This window comes from Falco punctatus (genome assembly GCF_963210335.1).
Source record: "Falco punctatus genome assembly, chromosome: 14".
Classification (NCBI taxonomy): domain Eukaryota; kingdom Metazoa; phylum Chordata; class Aves; order Falconiformes; family Falconidae; genus Falco; species Falco punctatus.
In genome coordinates this window covers 5,001,549-5,024,093 of record NC_137594.1, presented here as the reverse complement: position 1 = coordinate 5,024,093, position 22,545 = coordinate 5,001,549, and the positions used below count along the sequence as shown (strand labels likewise).

Here is a 22,545-nt window from a genome sequence, read left to right as displayed (position 1 = left end):
CATCTTATGGGTGTCGTATATGTTGGATGTCAAACCTATTGCCATTATTCATCATTAGCTCTGTTATGAATACTTACCTGTTACCAGTTCCCCAGAATTGCCAGATTGTTACTCTAGATTCTCAAATGTCCCGTGTCCCTGAACTGCATAGTATCCAAGTCTCCTGCATACGAACCACAGACCTATTGCAAGCAGCACTTCGAGTAGTCAGTATGTCTATAAATAGCGTGAAAGTGCCCAATGCATCCCCTCCAGAGGGACCTGCACGCCAGGTACAGCGCAGTGTGGTGACAGCAGTGTGGAAGAGGGGATACAGCAAGTGCCAGGGTAGCACTGCGTATCCACTTGCCAGCCGCAGTGTCGCTTGTGTATGTATGAAAAACAGCACCCATCAGGTTTTGCCCCTCTCTCCCAACACACAGCCACTGACCTGCCGGCATGCTTTTGTTATTTCAGGCGGTGTTATTTGAATTGCAAATAAATTCTGAAAAAAAAAGTCTTAGCTTTGAATTAGTTATGCCTGCATAACAGAACACTAAGCAACAGCAGAGTTATGTTGAAATTGTCATGATCTGGTGCCCGTAATAGTAAATGTGTAGTTCTGACAACACTGCCACTCTAACTGCTTGCAGTCATTTAAGAGGAGTTGCAAAAGAAGGCACAGAACTGTTAGGGCAGACTGATGCCAGCTGCAGCGGAGATGAGCGGTTGGCATGAGCGCTCTGACGGACTACAGCCCATCACTGACTGCTGACGGAGACGTGAGACAGCGTAACGTTCGCTTGCAGGCTCAGATCTAGGCACTTCCAAATGGAACGGCCAGCTTCCAGCCTCAGAGTTTACCTTGCACCGAGGGATGTGAAGGCATCCTGTTGTATGGATCTCAGTGGAAATTGTAGAGCTCTTCAAGGGTCATAAAAAAGAGAAATGTATTTGGGTATCTAAATGGGAAAGCAGATGAGGAAGTAGTACTGAAAGGAGGTATGAAAAGCCCTTATTAATAGCTGATTTTCCACAGAACTGCTTACTGGTAGTATGCTTTAGGCTAATGTGATAAGCTGAATATGAGTCTTACTGGCAATCTCTCTACTTTGTTGCTAGAATATTTTGTTAATGTGGTGAATTTAGTTATCCCAAATAATGCCTGTTTTCTATTGTTAGGACATGTTTTGTCATACTAAACACAAGATCCGTGGATCATGTGTTACTGATCTGTACAACATGGTGTTTAGGGGCTGCAGCACAAGATTTAGGCAGTAGCTTTATATCCCGGTATAAAATGGAAAGCAAACCTGTATATTCACTTGCGCCTTGAAATTAATACATTTTATTAATCAACGTTGTTTTTTCAATATCTGAAAAAAGTGAAAACCTACAATGCTCCAAAGACAATCTTCCAATGTCTTTAATGACACAAATATTTTAAAATAAAACAAAAACAAAAAATAAACAAGTTTGCATAAAAAATATCTTTACCAAGTTAAATGTTAATATAGTTATGGAATGTTAGATGTAATATATGGTAAGGAATTACTATTGTTTTCATTCAGCGTGGGTTAGCAATTACAGACCCTGCTGTGCAAGGCTGTGAACATACATCTATGAAAAGTAAGTTGCCCTCCCAAAGCTTATCCCTAAACCAGTATGGGAGCATGCATACCTTGGTTATCATGCAGCCAAACAGCAGAAAAACTGCTGTGTGGCGTCATTAATGCGTCTGGAGGATATTTTAGTTGGAGCATTGCTACGTTGCAATAAGGTTTCCTTTCTACTCTTTCTTGTGCCATATGCTGCCGTAATTAGTGCAGGCAAAAGGTAATGATAGCACAGTGGAAAAGATGGAGCATGACGGGAAGCAGGTTGATCTCTACAGCTCTACATTATGGCATCCATACATAGACCATATGAAGCACAATGCAGTTTTAACCCAGTTTTTTAATGTTACACTTATGTCTGGGGTAGTGCTTTTGTCTTTCTCTTAAAACCACCATTGTTTACATGGGTGGGTATATTTATGCTGTAATTGCTACCCAGCTCTCTCCTAGACACCAGTGAATCTCTTTCCAGAGGCAGTCAGTCTTGGTTTTTCAGGTGGACTTGATATAATGAGATAAAATTCATATTGGCTTGATTTAAAGATTTACACAATGTCTGTGTTTAGAGATGTTTTTCATTCAGAGGCAAAAGAGTTCTCACACTGAGCTCCTAGGCACAGACAATGCGAATTTACCTTCCCCACTGATCATTTTACTTGAATAGTTCATCAAGAGCTCACAGGAAAAAATCAGGGACTGCCATTATATGTTACAGTCCCAGCAGGAGCAAGGCAGATATGGTAACTTCAATATGTTACCTAATTGTAGGTGAACTGCTATGGTTTCAGAAATGTGGATAATGTGAGGGCTTTTCATTCAAAATACAAACGTGCAGCTATACTTCTTAGGTGAAATATTGGGTCTATCCAACTGATACTTTTGTCACTTATTTCACTGGCATCACGATCCATAAAAGCAGCAAACATGATTTGGAAATCTAATATATGGATAAGATGGTTTATATTTCTGATTCTGACTCCTGCCTGGCCAGGCAGATTGAAATAGTATAAAAATGGTTACTATCAATATTTTGACACTTTCAGTTTCATCCAAGACGAAGTAAGCATGCATGCAGATATACATGTATGTATCACAGAGAATATTAATTTTTACTCATCTGGATTTAACTCTATTTTAAATGTAATTTTTCAAAAAATAAGGAGATGAGCAACTCTACAGTTTGAAAATTCCAGTAAATATCTTCCTACGTCTTTAGAAAGCTATTGAAATTATTCTTTTCTATTCTGTCTTAGTACTTTTGATGTCCCTCATTGCTATATGTTCTTGGTCCTTTTGCAGTGATTTCCAGATTTTATCCTTTTAACAGCTTTTCAAGGCGGAAATACATCCTCACTGTTTTAAAGCTGAGCTGGGGGCATAGCATGAATTCAAAGGCTGCCCGAATTCCACTGTGACAGAGCCAGGACTCAAAGCCCAGTTCTCCCAGTCCTCATTCAGCCAGACCAGCCTTGCTCACTAGTCCTCCACCGAGTCAACTTGCTGCCTACAGTCTCTCGCCCTGTTACGCATTATCATAGCAAAGCCTGACTGCAGAATGGGATGGGTATTTCATGGGCCCGATGCCACTGTACCACTGCTTTTCTACGGTGTCTTTCTGGTCGTACAGTCTCTGTGCAACATGACTTGAGCGGTCTCCAGATGTGCGAGGCTGAACACTGCCACCCCAGCAAGCCTATCTAAATTGCTCACCTTAGCTCCTGTCAATGCCACACATCAAACCGGTGCAGATGTGTCACTCAGCACAGATTTGGCACGGCTTCATTTTGTCTTCTTTCTCTTTCTGTTAAAGCATAAGGGCCAGGACCCCTTGACTCCACACGGGAAAAGTCTGGCAACTGCAAAGCCCTGGAAGCCCTTGCCAAGAGCAGCACGTGACTGTGCCTCGATGCCTGGCTGCTCTCCTATGACACCCTGGGCTACTGCACTGTTGGCTGTGAAATTCTTTTTATGGCTAGTGCGAGGCTGTGACTCTGATTAAATTTCTATGTCCATATTATCATCACTGTTCTGCATAACAATCTTCTGTGCTAATCAAGCTGCCAGCCACGGGCACCCTGCATGTCTACTAGCAACCCCAGGGGTTGTTCTCTGAATTATTTTCCTGTGTTATACAGGAAGGGGAAGATGCCACTTAAAATTTTTAAATTGTTTCCATTTATTTGCTATTTTATTTTAGCTCTGCACTAAATAGGTCAAGTGCAGATTTTGATTTGTGTTTTCTCGTTTTGCATCTATAGCTTCTTGCATCTGTTTGTAGGTCTATATTTAAGGTGAATATTTAAACTTTGCAGCAGGCAATTTCAAGTCTTAGAGAATTGGGTTTTTTCTGCTTACTTTGCAATACTTGGCTTATAGATAGTGCAAGGACATGAACCTAGTGCAAGGAGGTCACAATCAAAATATGTTACACCCACCTGCCTGTTGTCGTATAGGCCCTTGGGAACTGTAAGCTGTTGGCATGATTTAAAATAATAAAAAAAAAATAACAGACTAATGAAATAAAGACACTACACAAAGCAGCACTAAATTTCACTACTGGAGTGTAGAATAAGGTCAAAATAAACAGTAATTGGCACACCAAAGAACACAGTTCTGTATCCATCCACACAGAAGTATCAATGTACTTACAATTTTCAAAGTGAGTAGGTACAGGCAGGCACATAAGTTCATGTTTAACCACTTAAAAAAAATGACGTGATTTTCAAAACTGGTGTGCAGTCAGCTGATCCCACTACAGTCAAAAGTAGAATGTGAAACTTTGTAGTCTGTACTTCTAGATTTTTATAGTGCTGTTCTTAATGAGTCTATTCTAAACCCTTTGCCAGCAGAGCCCTCAAAATCTTGAACAAAGAACAATCATCTTAACTGTACGGCAGAACACACTTACAATAAGTAAAAAATGTAGTGGGAAAGACAAAGTACTACTTTTACAATATCCTGCGCCAAATCACAGGTTATACAATTCAGTTTTTTATTTGCACAGCCAACAGTGCTTTGTAGAGCAATCAGGGAAGATAATACAATCCATTTTAAATTCTCATTACTTCAGAAGTGTTGAATCTCCTTAAATTGTTTCAGGGTTAATTGAGAATTTGCAGTTTTACAATAGACTAGGAATTGTTTAGGCTGCCCTTGTTTCATATTTTTGTGCATACCTTTGTTCCAAAGTTATAAAAACAACAATAAAAGAAGAAACAAAGAAGTGAAATGAAATAATGATCTTCATTGTTACTATTCTAGTAACTTGTTTTTATGGGAGATAAAGCTTAGGTATTGATTAATGTTTAAATGGTTATTAAGTGGAAGGACATGCTGGGTTGATGGAATGTCTCACGATGCCCTAGCATTTGCCTTTGATTCTTTTCCACATATTCCTGAAGGGATAATGTCTGCTCCTGGGGAAGCCAGTGGTGAAATTTTGAGTGACTTTTGTGGAAGCATGAATAAGCCAGTTTTTTTAGTATTTGCCTCATTTTCTCATAAATTCCAAAAGGTTCTGGTTTCCAAATTTGTCCTTTAATTTATTTTAACATAATAATACCTCATAAAAATGTGGAATTTTTTCCTGGGTGTTTATATTGAAGTTTTGATCCTGACACTGGCTGCCTGGACACCAGTGTGTTCCCATATACCATGGAAAAGTCACCCTGGTTCAGTGGCCTTGAGGAGGTTGCACCTTTCAAACCTGAAGCAAAATCTTGGTGAGGAACAGCATTCGTGTGGAGTGTTGTCTGTCAGCACCCCTGAGATCAGCCGTGTTCATCTCTGTAGGATGGTATCACTTTCCCTGGAGGCACACCAAAGAAATTTCATGGCAACTGATGATTTTTTGGGGGGGAGAGGTATTTCTCTGATGAATTAAGAGAGGGCTTTCTGCTAAAGGCAATCCAACCTAGATGATTCTATGAAATAAGAGTACTTTATCAATCTTTGAAGTATAATGTCAATCTTTAGAATAGTTTATTTAAATGGGCCTGTGGGCCACATGGCAAATTCACAGGGATTCTGGAGCCCTGTGCTTCCTGAGGCAGAAATTCACGTTTTGCTGAGACTCCAGCTAGTCCAGTTATAATGGTCTGTGGGCTGGGAAAAGGTGCCTATGTTTCTAGCCTGTATTTCTCAGACCTGAGTAGCTGTCTGTGCACCGCCTCGTTTATGCATGAGGAAACCAATTTGCCCAGAACTTTTCCCTTTTCAACAATTAAGTTTTCTTCCTGCTGAACACTACAGTGTCCATGCCCAAAATTTATTATTCAAAGGCTATTATGAGTCAAATCCATTCTAATCTGGGGGGGGGGGAAGCATCTTTGCTTAGTGACACCTTCCTATGGCATTATTTCAAATGTTCGAAGGGAAGTTCCTGGGATGAGGGATGGAAGGATCCATACTTCTGTTCATTCAATGGTCTTTTACAGTGCCATATTAATGACAGAATTTAAGCTTAAGCCATGCACTAAGCCATCTGCTTTTGTTTTCCTTTTACCCCTGGCCAACGATCAGACCTAGTGCTCAAACACAGTAAAATTTGCTGCATGTATAATGAACGGTGCTAATGGCTATCTCGGACATCTGACAGCTCAGCCCTGTGGCTCTGCCAAGCTTTTCTGAGATCCCAGGAAAAATCCAAAGTTCTCAAACTCTGCCTGATCAACATACCTGGACAGTGAAAACGCACAAGTTAGTTCTACGGGACTGAGAGGTCTGAAACAAGGACTGGGGGTCAGAGGCAGCTGGGTAGGACAGCCACACATTGCCCTCTCGTTGTTAGCTATGATAATGGACATCCCTTAACAGCCTGCTAGAGGGACTTAGCAACTAACCACAACTTATTTTTCCGCTTTCTAGACAGCACATGAGACTAAAGCAAGCGTCTGAAATAAGCATTCAATGAGAACGTGTTTGTCTTTGTTGGCCTGCAATTTATTCTTTCTTCTTCTAGCAACTGATGTTTTACTTCATTTTGCTTACTTTTATTTTTACCTCACTAACAATCTTTTATTTTTGATTATTCCCTCAGGAAATAGTTGCACTGATAAATTATTTTTAGCAACAGTATCACAAAGGACACCTTTTAGATGAATGCCACTATGAGGCACTGGCTAGGCACATAGTCGTTAAACAATTAACAGGTCTCACGTCAATTACTTGTAATTTGAAATGTCTATAGAAGATGGTATGGCCATTTATGATCTATAACAATTCACCTCAAAAAGAATGAACAGGTTATTATACTAAGTATTGATTATACAATTGGAGTTTTGTTTCAAAATATTACATTTCATTGGAGAGGGAATTGGTACCAGTTAGTTCAGCTCTGTCTTGTTATATTACTTAATATATTTAACTGAGTATAGAATTAGTCCCTAATCATGAAAAGTCTTTTGGTTATTACTTCAGTCAAGTAGGGCAGTTCTTAGTGCATAAACTCCACAATCTCTCTAACATTTCCAGTGTCAGAGTGTGCAGATTAATGCAAAGAAAGCCTGACAGTGAATTTTGTGTTGAGGCACCTTGACAGACAGCATTTTCAAATCCTTACTGAGACAACATGTATGTGGTTGAACTGTTCCAAGATTCTGAGCATCTATTTGAAAACACCAGAAGCAGGGAACTACAGATCACAGACTGCAAGGCAAATGTGTGCAAACCGGGTCGCTTAAAACCAGCTCCTGTTAGACCTAATGAATCCACAGTCTAACTCTCTTTGCTACCATACCCCGCGGTTTATTGCATTTCCAGTCTTAGCCAAAATAATTAATTGTGATAAAAAAATGAAAAACACCTGAAATACAAACTAAAAATATAACTCCTAGTCCAGCCCGAATTTTGAGTTTGGAAAAAGAAGAGACTGTGAGAAATCTACAACTACCGGTGTTGATGCAGAGGTGCCTTGAAAGTATTTAGGTGCTCTGGCAGTATAACACAGCAGTAGGAAACACGTATTACATAATGTTTTAAACACTGATTTCTGTACTAAGCTTTGTGACATATGTATCCAAAGAAATTGACTCAAACCTCTCTGTTTCTCCATCTGTCAGGTAAGCCTAACAATAATGAATTTCAAAGGGAAGGCATAGGGTTTAAAGTCTATTTTTTAAGTATTAAGAGATACACCCCATGAAAGCCAGAGAGTGCAAAACCATATTCTTTTGCAATAATGTAATTGTTTTATGTCTAGATATTTAATTTGTTAATAATTTCTATATTTTTATCTAGGTATTCGGTTTTCAAGGATCCAGCAAGCTGGCTAGAAATCAACCCTACCAACGGTACCATCAGCACCACTGCAATCCTGGATCGGGAATCTCCTTACGTTCAGAATAATATATACACTGCTCTCTTTCTGGCAATAGACAGTGGTGAGTAACTATTATATTCATTAAGTATATGACTTTTTTTCCTGTTTGAATTGTATTGTTCAGAAGGGTGCACACACAAAGTTAAGCATATGCTTCAGCATTTTGCTAGGTGCCACCTAAAGATATCGGAGATCTTTGTGACAAACGGAAAATAAAGGAATCAACTTAAACCTTCAAACTTAGAACAGCTCTGATTTAAGGTTACGTCTCACACATTTAATCCTACATTGAGATCTCACTGCTAGATGCAAATAGTCTGTGAACATCCTTGGAAAGTAATAAATCAGCTTTATCAGAGTTAATTTTTTCATAATATTTGAGCAGTTAGTAAGCCTAAGGCACCTAAATACCAATAACAACTCATCCCCTGATATGCTGAGTTCTATTTGATTCAATACAATGACAGTGACAATAAAAACATAAGTAAAAACCCTTGTTAAAATGCAATATTTTTTACATATTGTGTGGATTAAAGTTCCTTCTGTCAAATATAATCAAAATTATACTATCTAGTGAAAATTCAGTGAGTGACTTCGGAGCAGAGAAAGAAAGACAAAATCCTGAACATTCCAAATCTCCAGAGCTAAAGGCACAAAATAAATAAAAGATTTGTCTGTAATATAACAGCTAATATGCTAATGCTTTTTCACAGCTGCAGCTGGTTTAGCCCTGGTGATGAATTGTAAAATGTTCTTTTTAGGAGAGTAATTCTACATTTTTGTAACCACATGACTCAGGGAACATTTGCAGGGCCTGACAGGAAAAAGAAAATATTGCCTTAAGTATAAAAGAAAAAAAAAATCTGCTGAGATGATGATTTACTTATATATTCAAACACATTTTTCTTAAGAAATTTCCATTGAAAAATGTAGTGCAACTTATTTCTGTCTTTTACTTGCTATTAGATAAAGATTTTTTTAAATGCATCCTAAAATCTGGTACCCTGGGAAATGTCATCTTCCAATGAAAGTAAAAATTCAAGATAATGTTATTGAGGGAATATCAAAAGGACAAATCTGCATGTTTTAAGGGTAGACAAGTACCCTCAAAGAGAATAGGTGGAACAAGAATCTGAATATTTCTAGCTGTGGCAACCAGTCTGAATGAAAGTGGATTTGGGGTTATGCCTTTAAGTTGCACTTAGGGTAGTAATGCACATTGCTCATCTATTCTAAGCCAAGATCCTCACTGTTGGGTGACCCCTCTTAAAACCCAGAATTTTCCATTCTGGAAAAATGAGGGAAGGGAAAGGTGTCTGTGCACTGAACAGCAGAGTAAGAGAAGATATTTAACGTGGGCTAGAGAAAAGGAATCCTATTCACTTGAGGTACTGAGTCAGCATCTGATTCAAGCGGCTGTTACTGTGATTATTTGTAATCCTGCAGCACTGTGAGCACAGGAGCTAATCTGCTCCATCATTTTTGACCTCTTAGAATGAAGTAATTAGAAACCACATGTGTGTATTTAGTACTGTCATGCTAAGGCGTTAATAATGATCATTTAGGAGTATTGTACTACTTCAGTGCATGTACCTGAGCCACATGTGAAAGTGTCAATAGACAGCAGAACTGAAGTAGCTAATATTAACTTTGTGGTCTGTATCACACCTGATTAATTACCGAACAGACTGTAAAACACAGAGGCAGGTTGGTAACTGGAAAAATTTTCAGCTGGTCTGCATAAGTATGTAAGAGTGGAATCTGTGGGACTCGGGACTCGTGAGGAGCAGGAGCTCCCCTGGAGCCCCAGCCCTGGCCATAGGCAGGTGCTTGCCTCTGGTGGCACCCGGCCGGGCGCGGGGCTGGGGGCTGCGGGGGAGCACCGCTGCACTGAGGGGGGCAGGGGGAGACAGGCAAGTTCCAGCGCCCACACTGGCCGACTGCGCTTGGACTGCTTCCAGGCATGGAGTGAGCGGCGCTGCGTGCACCGACGTGCTGCTGCTCACAAGTGTCAGTCTAGACTCTGGCTACAGCAGCCCACGATGGTTTATAACTGATTGCAGCAGGCAGGTTTGGGGGTCTGCCTTGTCCTCTGCAGTTACGACTGGCACTGATAATATCCCTGGAAGGTGTTCCCCAATTTATTTCCAGGCCACTGATAATGCCAACTAACAAAGCGGTAAAACCCACTTCATTTTTCCAGCCATCATAGCTAATGTCCATCTTGAAAAGGGATATTACATTTGACAACAAGCCAAAGTGTGGTAGAATAATAAGAAATGAATACCAAATTCTTTCAGGAGTTGAAAAGAAGGTTATGTTAACTTAAAAAAGACAAAAATCAGATTGAACATAACTGTATGGGTTCTCTTTAAAACAGCATTTTCTTTCTTCAGGTTAGTAAGTGTAGCCTATCCAATACCGGTGAATATGGTTAGGACTTTTATGTGAAAGGGCAGGAAAGGCAGGATAAAGAACTGCCAAATGAGGCAGGGCGATAAATTGAAAATTCAGAGGCATTTCCAATAAAGCAAGTAATTTGCTTGGGTCAACAGACTTGGGACAAAAAGGGAGGAGAGGAAAAAAACCCCATACTTAATCAGAGATATTTTTTTTTTCAAAAGCATTCAGTGTATGTTATTATTTCCTTTGGCCTATCATCTTATATCTAAATCAAATCTGCGATGAGTTGGCACATGCACTGAGGAAGCCTGAGCTGCCACAGACTTTCTTTTCCTTAACTGGGGAATATAGAAGAGCTCAGCTGATGACCACTGCACAGCAGTGTGAACTGGTACCCAGCACAGCTCCAAACGTAACAGAGCACCTCAGCCCCGGCCCAGAACCACGCTGGTGCTTGCAAAGCTTCCTAGACAAGCCAGCTCCATTAGACGTCTGCATGTCCCTGTGGCCGTATTGACAGCGCCTAATCCATCCTTCCCCAAGTTCTGTTTCTGACAGCACTAGCAGCAGTTTCAGCAGCACTAACACCATTAATTGCCAGTATAAGGGACGGCAAACGTGATGCTTGCTGCGGAAGGCTGCCTGAGTTCTGCACTGGTTTTTAACAATATTTAGATTAAGGTGAGGTTCTAAAATCAAATAAAACCTTGGACCATAGACTTGCTAAAGAACCTTAGCCATACACTATAAACAGTGAATAAACATATTAGTTTCTATTAGTATTCATAGCATATAGAGCTTCTATAATTACAGAAAAGATACTGTTGTTCCATCATATTCCATGATCACTTCTTTTTAAAACAACCTTATATTTGTGTGCTGTCTTGGGTGAAGAGTGCGTACAGCTGAAAACAAAACTCACGGTGACACTTTTTCCGTACCCTTTCACTGATGTCGATAGAGAATCTGTCTTTGGCTTCAGCAGGTGCTGGCTTCTTGTTATTATGCCTCAGCACAGGGGACCAGTGACAGGGCGTTTTTCTTATTTGTATAATGTTGACGATTTCTGTAGGAAGTAAACATGCTTGGTAGTTCTTTATATATATATCCATCACGTCTTTTATCTTTTCTCATTAAATCACAAACCAGTTCTATACCAGTAGGACAGTAACCATGAATGGACCACAGAAAATGGAGTTATTCCACTGCAGGAAATTTTTTAGTTATTTATGATATTATTTTTAACTTTATGATATTATTTTTCAGCATTATCAGATTAAATGCAGAGAAAGGTAGTTAAGTATGAATTATGTTATTTCTGACCTAAACAGTTTTTGTACTTTCCCAGACATAACTGAAACAATGTGTAAGAGTAAATTTGATGGACACAGTATTAAATTTTATAGATAATAATGCTTGACCCTTTATTGGGGGGAAATTTCACTTTAAAAAGGACTTTTTGGCATGAATGCCCTATTTTTTTCTGTTCTTTTAATTTCAGTAAAAATCAAGGTAGTGGTTTTAGAATTCGAAAACTTTTTAATAATGACTTGTGTGGACATAGAGTCTCCGGTCTATTAAAGAAGAAATTAAACACTGGTAGGAAATATCATGAAGCAGAGCTAACACATTAAAGTGTCATGAACTGTGTTTAATCTGGGAATGAGCTCACAATGGGACAAAGCCAGTTTTATGCAAACTTGAAAAACACCATAGTTTTCATTCAGTTAACAAGAGTGGCAATAATGGTGATCATTTTATTTCCTAAATTTAGGATTCTAATAGCTAAAACCAATGCAGTCTCACAAGCATACAGTGCAATTATTGGCAGTATATCTGTAAAACATACATTTGTTAAATACAGACAAGAAATCACTTGAGTTTGAGAAATCTGCTTGGGATAGACCTTCCAGATTTGCTGTGTGACCATGTTGTAGTGTCTTCCTACAGATTCTGTTTATACAGAGTGGAGTTCTGGGGATGATTAGCATAAAGCAGAATACCTGTATGTTTTTCTCATAAGGTCAGTCATGCTGAAAACGCTCCAGGAACAGTCTTTTTTCCTGTTTTCTCAGAGTTTGAGTCAGTATTTATAAAAAGTAAAGGGGAAGAAAAACATGAAAAAATTGGAGGTGAAGCTAAAAAACGTCTGGAAAATGTGTGAAATCTAAAAAAAAGCTAAAACTGGTTTCTCCCTTTCCTTTAAGAGGGATGAATAATAAAGTATGTCCAGATTTAACTTAGTTATGCAATAAGCACTCATGTTATTGTAGAGGGGCATGATACTCTAGTTAATATCCCCATCAAGTGACTTTATCTCTCTAGAAAAAAAACTTTGCTTACCTTTGTGTGATTCAGGGAAAAACCACCTATGCTGTTCAAGTACATCAGCTGCTGGTGACAGGTGATGGCACACAACAGCCAGCCTTGCTGCTTTGGCTAAATGCATTTAGGAGCTTCACATTGCTCGTGCCACCCTGGTGCAGTCACCCACACAAAGCCAGCAGCGGTGGTCTCCCACCGAGACAGATGGTCTCACCTGGTATAAGCGGGCCACCTTCCTCCCCTGCTCTTCTCATCCCCAGAGAGCTACTGTGACAAAAAACTGGGAGTATAAGTACTTCTACTACATTAAACATAGAGAAGGATAAATGTCATTACAAATGTGGCATCTTTTCCGGATGTCAAAGACACTCAGAGATGGACTTAAGGGTTCAAATTTTTAACTGATGTGTCTTTAAATGCTCTAAACCACACTCAGCACTGTTTCTTGTTACTGCGTGAGTGAAAACAACTTTTCTTCTCTGAAAGTGGTTTGCTCCCTACATGACATCACCATCTCCAGCGCCTGACATGCTAAGCATTGCAGGGCAGCACCCACCGTCACAGGCAGGGTGGCCAACGGGAGGGCTGAGCTGCGGGAAATAAGCTTCAGGAGCTGTAACCTCTACTCAGTGGAGTACATGTGTGTGAGCAAGGCAGAGGCTGAGAGGTGTGGAAGGCTATACAAAGGTCTGATTCTAGATTGGTGTGATTTCAATGTTTGCCTTGAGCTACACTGGCCATTTAAAAAACAAAACCAATGTGGGTGTTGCTTGTATGACTGTAGCCAGCGGCACATATATAAGTTGCCTAGCTGAGTGGCGCTATTTTAATTTCCCTGTTGTACATGCAAAGCAAAATGAGGAAGAAGTGAGTCAGGGACTAGTTTTCACTTTTTTCCTTGTTTCCAAGGACCAGTTGAACTACACCCAAGCAATTCTGAATCTCATTTAATGTGCAAGTCTCGATATTCTTAATCATTAAAAAGAAAAATTGCCATTCTGCACTATGTGTAATGAACGGTAGCAGGCAACATCTAGAAAAAACTGGAGTAACAAAGAGATGTGTAAAAAAATTGCAATTAGAACTTTTCCTTACGTGTATCTAACCTGTCTTCTTGCTTCGTGATGTACATAATTAAATTACCACAGATTGATTCCACCTAAAACATGCTATTTTTGAAGAAATCAGGCAATTAGTTGCCATGGCAACCCAATTAAGCCAGTTTTATACCCCTTATCTTAATTGCTGTATTAATTGGGAAGAGAAAATAAATTGGATACTCATCCTTTTCTTGCCATTTTAAATTTCAGTAAAATATGAATTGCACACAAAATATTGTTTTAATTTGTCATCACGGACTCATGATTAGAAAAAGAAATTAGAATGCTGAAAACAGTATTTAAGACGGATAGCATATGTCAGTAGCAATTTGATATGCTGAAAGAGCTGTGCTCTTTTGAAATGTAATTACTCAAAAATAGGATCTGCATATATTATTTCAGTGAATGAATGAAGGATTATAACTTTTAAAGACTATTTTACACATTTTTAAAAATATCTATATGCCAATACTTACCGAAAATGCACATGAAATTTCAACTCGTGGGAAATTTGAGACCTCTTTTATATAAAATGTCAGCATATGGCATTTATGACACCAGTTTTCAAATACGTCAGATTCTGAGCAGCACACCCAAATCTTGGTATCTTCACAGTCTGCTTGTTCTTTGTTCTTTGGTTGAACCATAGACAGAGTTCAGCTTGAAAAAAAATGTAATGGAATATGCCTGTCTGAACAGAATTTATGCCAGCAGTGAGGGTACCTGCTACCAAATCACCTAGTATGCACACATTTTCTGATCAGAAAAAGAGCAGGGACACACACACATATACAAAAAAAAAAAAAAAAAAAAAAGAGGGAGGAGACATAAATTTGTGTTTAGATTTTCATAATAGTATCATTAGAGAGCATGCAACATTATTTCTTGCTGTCTATATTTGAACTAAAGTAATTTAAAGAGAGAACATGTTCTTTTAATTCTTTATTCTTCTCCTTGCTTGCTGTGTTCTCCTTCAGGGAAATACAAAGCTGAAAATACAAAGTTTGGTGAAAAATCCACATCCAAGGAGAGATCCTAGGCATTTTAGGTCTTACATTTTACAGTTAGTTACATGGGAATAAAATGAAGGAAATTCTGTAGGCATCACTGCCATTCCAAATTGACCTCAATATGACTATGATTCAGATATAGTTTATAGAAGCTTTAAGAGATAAGGCTTTATTCATGATGGTTCAGAGGAGAGGTAATTGTGCCAGAAATTAGCAAACCCACATTCTCAAAGGCTTTTTTTCCTGCTCAGATATGAAGAAAAATTGTTCTTACTGCAATTTCTTTTATTTTGTGTCTTAACGTTGTTAACCAGCAAAAAAGTAAAAGTGGGAAAAAAAGTTGGAATTGAGCTTTCTTGGCCACTGAAGTGATAGTGATTTAACAACTGCTGCTAAATGGTAAACCATAAATATTCTAGGAAAATTTGAAGAAATTAATTTCCACTCTGTCAGCTTGAGAGGGAATCTATATGGCACTTGATACCCTATTGCTTGCTCTAGGAATTAAATGGCCTTGTAATTTCTGCATCATAGCATATAAGGGCATAGATAACATGTGTTAATTTGATGGTGCTGGAACCTTAATTTAGTAAGAAAAATGAGTACAGAAGTCTTTTTACCACTGATAACGACCATGTGAAATGGGACGGTTCATGCTGCATTCTTCCTAAAAACTCTTCTGGCTTCCAGCAATACTGTGGCTTAGATCTGTGGCAGCTGGATACTCTAGAATGGTTTACTTTTCTTCTTTGGAAATTTGATAAGTTTTGCCAGAATCCAGGGTCTCTGATGTTCTAAAAAAAAAAAGTTAAAAATTACATTCTCACTAGATTTTGTTACGTAAATGCCTTTACATAAGTATTCCTTTGCTGTAATGACCAAGATACAAACCATTAGAGTTCTAAATAGAGAAGATTTCCTATGTTTAGCTTTTGATACTATTAGGTGAACATTCTAAATATAACTGAAAACACAGTCTTATAGCCTCCCAGTCTTAACACTTTCTGATTTGTGTGACCAGCATTTTTCTTGTTAGTTGATTATCAATGCTTTGTTCCTTAGCCACGCCACTAAACAAATTATATTATTTACAAGTGAACTGACTTTCATCTGATTTATTTAAAGCCCATTTTCACCCAGTGTGTGGAAATGTACATTTTTGTGTTTGATAATCCTTGTTCTCCCTTGTACAGCTTGTTCTATGTTAGAACTATTTAGAACTATTTTGTTCTATTTAGTCAGGTTTGGTGTCAAACTGAAAAAGAAAAAAAATCAAACTAGACGAGGAAATATTTCTTGAAGAATTACATGAAATTTGATTTACCTGGATGAATATTCTTATTATATATAATTTGTTTAGCTTATAATATCCTTCAAATCTTAAAAACAATTTAAATACCAAATTCTAGAAGAAAAAAATCACAAAATATTACAAAATATTACAAAATACATGTCAGTTATTCCAATAAGGGTTTTAAAAATTTCAGAAAGCTCAAGATAGGATGGACAAAAAATTCTTCAATTTTGGGTGGTCTGTTGACCAGAGAATATGATTTAGTATTTTAAGCAGAAACATTCAAGCAATTGTTTTACATGGATATGTTCTTAAGAACCATTTTACTGCTTTAAGGAATATGCATCTTCATTTTCAAGGACAGTCTAAAGTTACCGCAGTCTCAAATGTCCAAATGTGTTCATTTTCTAAATTCTGACTACAGTTTTGAATGCTTGGAAAACATAATTGGGTTCGTTTAGGCTAATCTTGAGATTTGCTGCAATTCAGAAAGGAAAAGCTGAAGATAAGGATTAAATCTTCCTGACTTTTTTTCTCTTTGTGATGCATTTAAACATCTCTTCTACCTTGAAAATGTTTTACCAGTTGAGAACAATGTTTTCCATCACCTTCTGTAAGTAAACACTGGCAATTTAGTGTGGATGGATGGCTACTTTTAACTACACTCATGCTCAGCTGTACTCCTAGAAGAGAATAGATTGTCTAAACATAGCTGTTGTGATTCCTACAATGAAGTGCCTAAATTTTCTCCCACTCTTGCTGCTGTTGATAGAGCTCACTTAGTGAAGGAAAACCACTACTGAATGTGAAAATAACAGGGTGATATGGCCCAGACACCAGTGTGGCCAGTGCTGTGTTCCCCAAGGCTTCCTTACCATTAAGTGAAAAAATGTATGACCTCAAAATGCTCTGTGAAAGTTACACTTTGAGTTAAAACATATAAAACCAATGTTCATATTAATAATTTGAAGCTACATTGTTATTCGCATCTGCATTGACTATTTCATAGCCTCTGTAGATATGTGTGCACGCGATACAGTGAGACACCGAGACATGGCTATGGACTTACCCAGCATGGATCCTTCTGTCTTCTACGATACTAACAGTAGGAAGGCAAGTTAGAAGTGAAAGTGTGTTTACATCATGTAAAGAAGTAAGGTGCTGTGTAGGCAGCCCTCCATCACATTATGACTTTTTCTTTGGATACTTCTAAAATTGTTCTCAGCTTTCACTGTTGTTTTAGGGGTGGTTGGTTTCTTACTGTGCGAGACATACCAGATAAAATCTCTTCTGCTGTGTGGCAATTCCTAACTCTGTACTTTTGCTGTCATTTCAAAAAAAAATGAAAGCCGTTGGTATTTCAATGTGATCTGATTAGGAATACCTTAATTCAGCTTCAAAGCAGTCCAGATACTGTCTTTAATTTCATGGAGCACAGCTCAGCCGTATTAGACCTCTGTACACAATAGCATCACATTTCTGTAGAAAAACTAGAAAGTGGAACATGAAATGGTTGTTCCTGTCCATAAAAATGTTATGCTTAGATTAAATGCATCATCAGCCATTCAACCATATGATTGCTTGTTAGACATGCCATTTTATGAAAGTCTTGATACTTAAGAGAAATGTCATCTTAGTCCATGGCCATCATTGTGCATAATTGGTATCTTTTAAGAAACTAACTACCTGATTGGCAGTGTCATTTGGGTAGTTAAATGTCTAAATGTCATCATTGTTCCTACAGGAATTTTTTGGACCAAAACTGAATGCCAGTTTTCAAATTTCTTGGCTGTGTGCTCCTACAGAGGGCTTAAAATTTAAGACTTTAATAATTCTAATATGATTCTACATGGCTTTTCTTTAAAATTCAAGTATACAGAAGTACACAAAGCTTCTATTTCTATAATATTTCTTTTGAAACTATTTTTTTTTTTAACTAAAGGTAGCAACGTGGTTTATGCTGATAGCACTAAAATCCAATTTAATATCTACATACTGTGGTAACAGTCCCTTGCATTACAGATTCTAGCTCCCAGACAACAGACCTCATCATATTCTATGCACTCTCTAACTCATAGAACAGAACTACTTTTCTTAGTCTGTTTTTCACTTGTTGCATCTTACAACAGCAGTAGCTATTGCCTAACTGAAGGCTGCTGTTAGTAGTTTTGTATGCAGTCTAATGCCAGGATATGAAGACATTACCAGTCCTGATCCAGTTCAGATAAGTGTATTGCACATTCCCAGTTGTAGCATGTTCTAAGGTGAATCTGTATGTTTTTTGTGCTGCTGACCAAAGTTTCAGTCCCACAGACCTAATTTGAAAGATTTTATTTGCATGTTGGTCTCAATGAAGGTAACTTGTTAAAGTTCTCAGCCTTGCCCTAGAGTATTAAATCCGGATTAAATACTAAGATTTCACTTTCTTGCAGTATGAAATTAAGCATCCTTCAGTCTCTGTTTTAGTTTTTTACACACACGAGTAATGCTGTTTCATCCATGTTTGTCATAATATAATCACAGCTATGACACTTACCGGAGCTTAGCAGGAATTTGAAAATATCTCCATCCCAAATGACTCTGAAGACAACTAAAGGTTTAAAGTGTTCACCTTCAGGAGGAATGGCCAATTCAGTTCAGTGACAAAAATGGGGCAAAGCTCTTTTGAAAAGCTGCTCCCAAGGGCTGTTGGACAGAGCCCTTTGTGTCTTGGTTTATGCATTAATTCTGCTTTCAGCCACAAGGTTTTACAATACAAATTAGGAGAAGTTTTATTTCAGAATTAAAATATGCTATGGAAATCTTTCATTTCAAAACCAAAGCAGTCTGGAGATCATGGGATTTTTTTTTAATTATTTCAAAGGCATAATACTGTCAAATTTATGAAAGTCATATATTCCCAATGGATATGTTGTGACCATTTTTCATTGATTCATTTCTTGCTGTATTTTTTATGACATGCGTGTTAACAACCTTCACTTTATGACCTTGACATTTGCTTATTTTTCTTTTGGAGGTCTTCATAAATCACCAAAAGATTTTGTTTAAATCATTATGAATAAACCAACCAGAGAATAAGTCATTGAAATGGACAGAAGCAATTTCCTTTCTCTCGATTTGTGTGTAATAGTTGACTGGCCCATAAGCCATATAAAGAGAGTGAAACATTTGCGCGGCAGAGGAAATGCAGCCATATCTGCGTCTGACAAAATAACAGTACGTTCATAATGCTGTTGGCTTCTTAATTTCAAAAGGCAGATTTTAATATTACTGACTTCAGAGAAAGATAAGAAGGGCAGTGCATAAGACATTATCAGTCCAGTGTGGAAATAATGCATTCAAAATTAAAGACAGCAGTTTAATTAAGTGCATGAAAGGCTGGCTTTTATGATCATATTTCAAATACTCGAATGTCTTTTCATCCATTCTGCCGTATGACTTTACTTAATAACATATCAAGAACAAAAAATGTATTGGAGTCTTTCTGCAAATTCAATTAGTCCAATAAAAAGTGAAAAATAATTTCTTTTTCATTAAAAAGAATTCAACCCTAACCCTTCTGATGACAAAGTGCAGGATGAGGAGGCGGGGGGGAAGCTAAAGAACTATGAAAATTCTGCCTTTGTTAAGCATTTCTATGTGCATGAAACAGATGAAGTGTCACCATTAGTAACATTTGTTATTGAAAGGACTAATTGCATTCTGCTACACTTAGTAGTTTATCAGATCTGGACCACAGGGTATTTACTTCTCCCTTAGGATGCACTCACAGTGCAGCAGTATTTCCATAGTTTATTGGGCTGCTATAGGCAGGGTAATTATGCTAAAGTGCACCTCTTTCAGTGCTAAACTTAAAACTACCATGACACACTGCACTAGTGCTTTACAGGTTAAGTGCAACCTCTTGAATCCTTTCTACTTGCTAAGTGTTTATAGCTAAGGGATGTGCAGAGATCATAGATCTTGTGTACCAAACCAGCAGAACGAATAACATAAACCAGAAGCGCAGCATTTCAAAGGAGAAATAATTATTAAGTACAGTATACAACTAAGGAAGTAATGTGCATTTAAAAATCTTGGATCACGTAAATTGGGATGGCAAAGGGATCCGTAATAAGATACTGAGCTCTAGACTGAAAGCAGTAGGTTACTGGCTCAACATGGGCCACATCTGTAGTGACTAAAAATTATTATCACTTGTCAGCTCCTCTCTGACCTCCCTGAAATGAGGTGCTAGTCTCAGTCTGGCTCCCAGTGGGCAGACGTTACAAACACTGGCAGTGCCACGGCTGGTTTGTCAGTCACAGCCTTGGCACAAAGGCTTGTAGCAGTACCATGGTGAATAAACAACATACACACCTCTGAAGCTGATTCTTTCAGGTCAGGGCTGAGGCAGGCTGACAAACAATTTGGCAAAGCTTGAAACTCCACTGCTAATGCAGGCTGGCTCTGGGTAGATAAAAGATCTCATCTTCCAGAGTTGCATGTTGACAGGTTTCACTTCTGCTGACATAACTAAATGTGGCCCTAAGGGTTGCTGGGGAACGATCTGGTCCTGTTCTGTTTATGGGCACCCACCACAAAAATTGATTCCCCTCTGCTCTCATTTTTCCTCTTACTTGTCTTGTTCTTGATTATTTTAATGCCGTGCTGTCTATCTAGGGGATGTTTCCTACTATGTTTCTCTCAGTATGTGTTTATGAACAGATTGTTTTCCAGATATCTATTCATGTCCTAATCTCATTTTAACTTCAAAATATTCCTCTCCCAGAGGTTTCCTTAGAATAATTATCCATACTGTAGAGAATCAGGCAGTCTGCATTCTGAAAATACAGCAACAAATTTACAATACCGACTCATCAGGTTTTTAAAGCCATAATTTTCATATAACAGAGGTAAGAACTATAAAAATTATTTCCTCTGCAAGCATGCAGGTACAAATAAGAGGAAGTGTTTATGGAATTATGATTTAATAAACATGTGTTTGTTTTTTTTGTATAGGTAACCCTCCTGCTACAGGTACAGGAACATTACACATCACCTTGCAGGATGTCAATGACAATGTCCCATCCCTTTTTCCAACACTGGCAAAAGTTTGTGACGATGCGAAAGATCTCAGGGTAGTGGTACTAGGAGCGTCAGACAAAGACCTTCATCCCAACACAGATCCCTTCAAATTTGAACTGAGTAAGCAATCTGGCCCAGAAAAATTGTGGAGAATCACCAAGCTTAACAGTAAGTCAATTACATTTATTTTTTTTCCTTATGCATTTGGTCCTCCCACCTCTACATCCCAGTATACTCACCCTGAGGCTACCCATTACGTGAATTCAGGAGCAGCTGTGCATGAGTCTTGCAGGATGGACCCATTGCTGCAGCTTTTACACCATGCTGTTTTGGCTCGGACCAGCTGCCTGGTGGGACATACCACTTGTCTGCTTTTCCTCTGAAATCTGAACTTTTTCTCCTCTTCTCATTACATTGACCAAACTTTTCTCTTTCAGCTTTGTATGAAAGACAACTAATGGCATAGTTTTGCAAAGATTGCCACATTTCATGGCATGGAATTTGTTTGCATGAGACGCACAAGGCTTTGCTTTAGGACAGCATGAAACTTTTTCATGGGCTTTAGCAATGTACCTGAAAATTTTCCTGATTTTAAGTACAGAGTCTTCACAAATAAAATGCCCAAATGCACTGGGACCATATGTTATTGCTAAGAGGGTCAAAGCACATGCTGTGCAGTTGCAAGAAGGTTTGTATGGCAAATTGTGGGCACAAAGTACTACATTTGTTTTTAATGTAGATTATTTCTATTTGTTTTCTAGCATGTATCATTTATCTCTGTCACTATCAAATCTCTAGCAGTTAATTTTATATTCTTCTTAGAAAAAACTAAAGACTGGTGTGATGCCTGTACTTGCAAGTGGAGGTGTTATTTTCTTTGCTGTTCTCCAAACATCAAACCTCCTAAAAGAGTTAAGGCACTCACCTGGGTACCAAGAGCTGTTATGAGCCACTATTGCTCAGGTGGAGCAGATCTGTGAATTTGAAGGGGCATTGCTTCCCTTTACTGCCTTCTCAGTCAAGCTGGGGAAGTAGTTTTGCCTGTACTTCCTTGCAAGAAGAGTTTTTTCCTTTAGGAAATAGACGTATTCTTCCCTCTTGTGTTGCTTTGGGGATGAGATGCCTCAACATTTCATTAGTATATCAGTTTCCACAGGCAAATTCTGCTAATAATTTGCAGACCAAACAAAAGGGGCTCTTCAAAGTCTTTCTTTTGATGGGGTTTAGAATAAGTTTGCAATTAGCTCTCAGCCCATGAATGAATTTCTGTACTGCCTCTTCTTACCTGCAATTCAATTCTTTAATCTTTTCCTTAGAGTGTTCTCATTTTATTCTTAATTTCCATGAGTAACTGTGGCACGTCTGGTATTTGCAGATTCCTCTTGCCTTCCAAACAACCACTCTTTGGCTCATTTTCCCCTTATCCTTTGCA

The 22,545-nt window shown here is 38.3% G+C and overlaps 1 protein-coding gene and 1 long non-coding RNA gene across 3 annotated transcripts in view; one reads left to right on the top strand and one right to left on the bottom strand.

Annotated features, from left to right (window-relative positions):
- CDH13 (cadherin 13) overlaps positions 1-22,545 on the top strand; it is a 509,852-nt gene that overhangs the window by 468,475 nt on the left and 18,832 nt on the right. For both annotated transcript variants that reach the window (XM_080410698.1, XM_080410697.1), the window contains exons 11-12: positions 7,833-7,975; positions 21,048-21,281. In XM_080410698.1, the coding sequence (XP_080266824.1) occupies positions 7,833-7,975; positions 21,048-21,281 (377 nt within the window). The remainder of the gene's footprint in view (positions 1-7,832; positions 7,976-21,047; positions 21,282-22,545) is intronic.
- On the bottom strand, positions 14,521-22,539 carry LOC308073062. The gene is made up of 3 exons (XR_013931883.1): positions 22,399-22,539; positions 17,431-17,536; positions 14,521-15,546 (listed from the first exon to the last, which is right to left on the bottom strand). It is a non-coding gene; the product is annotated as an uncharacterized lncRNA (long non-coding RNA).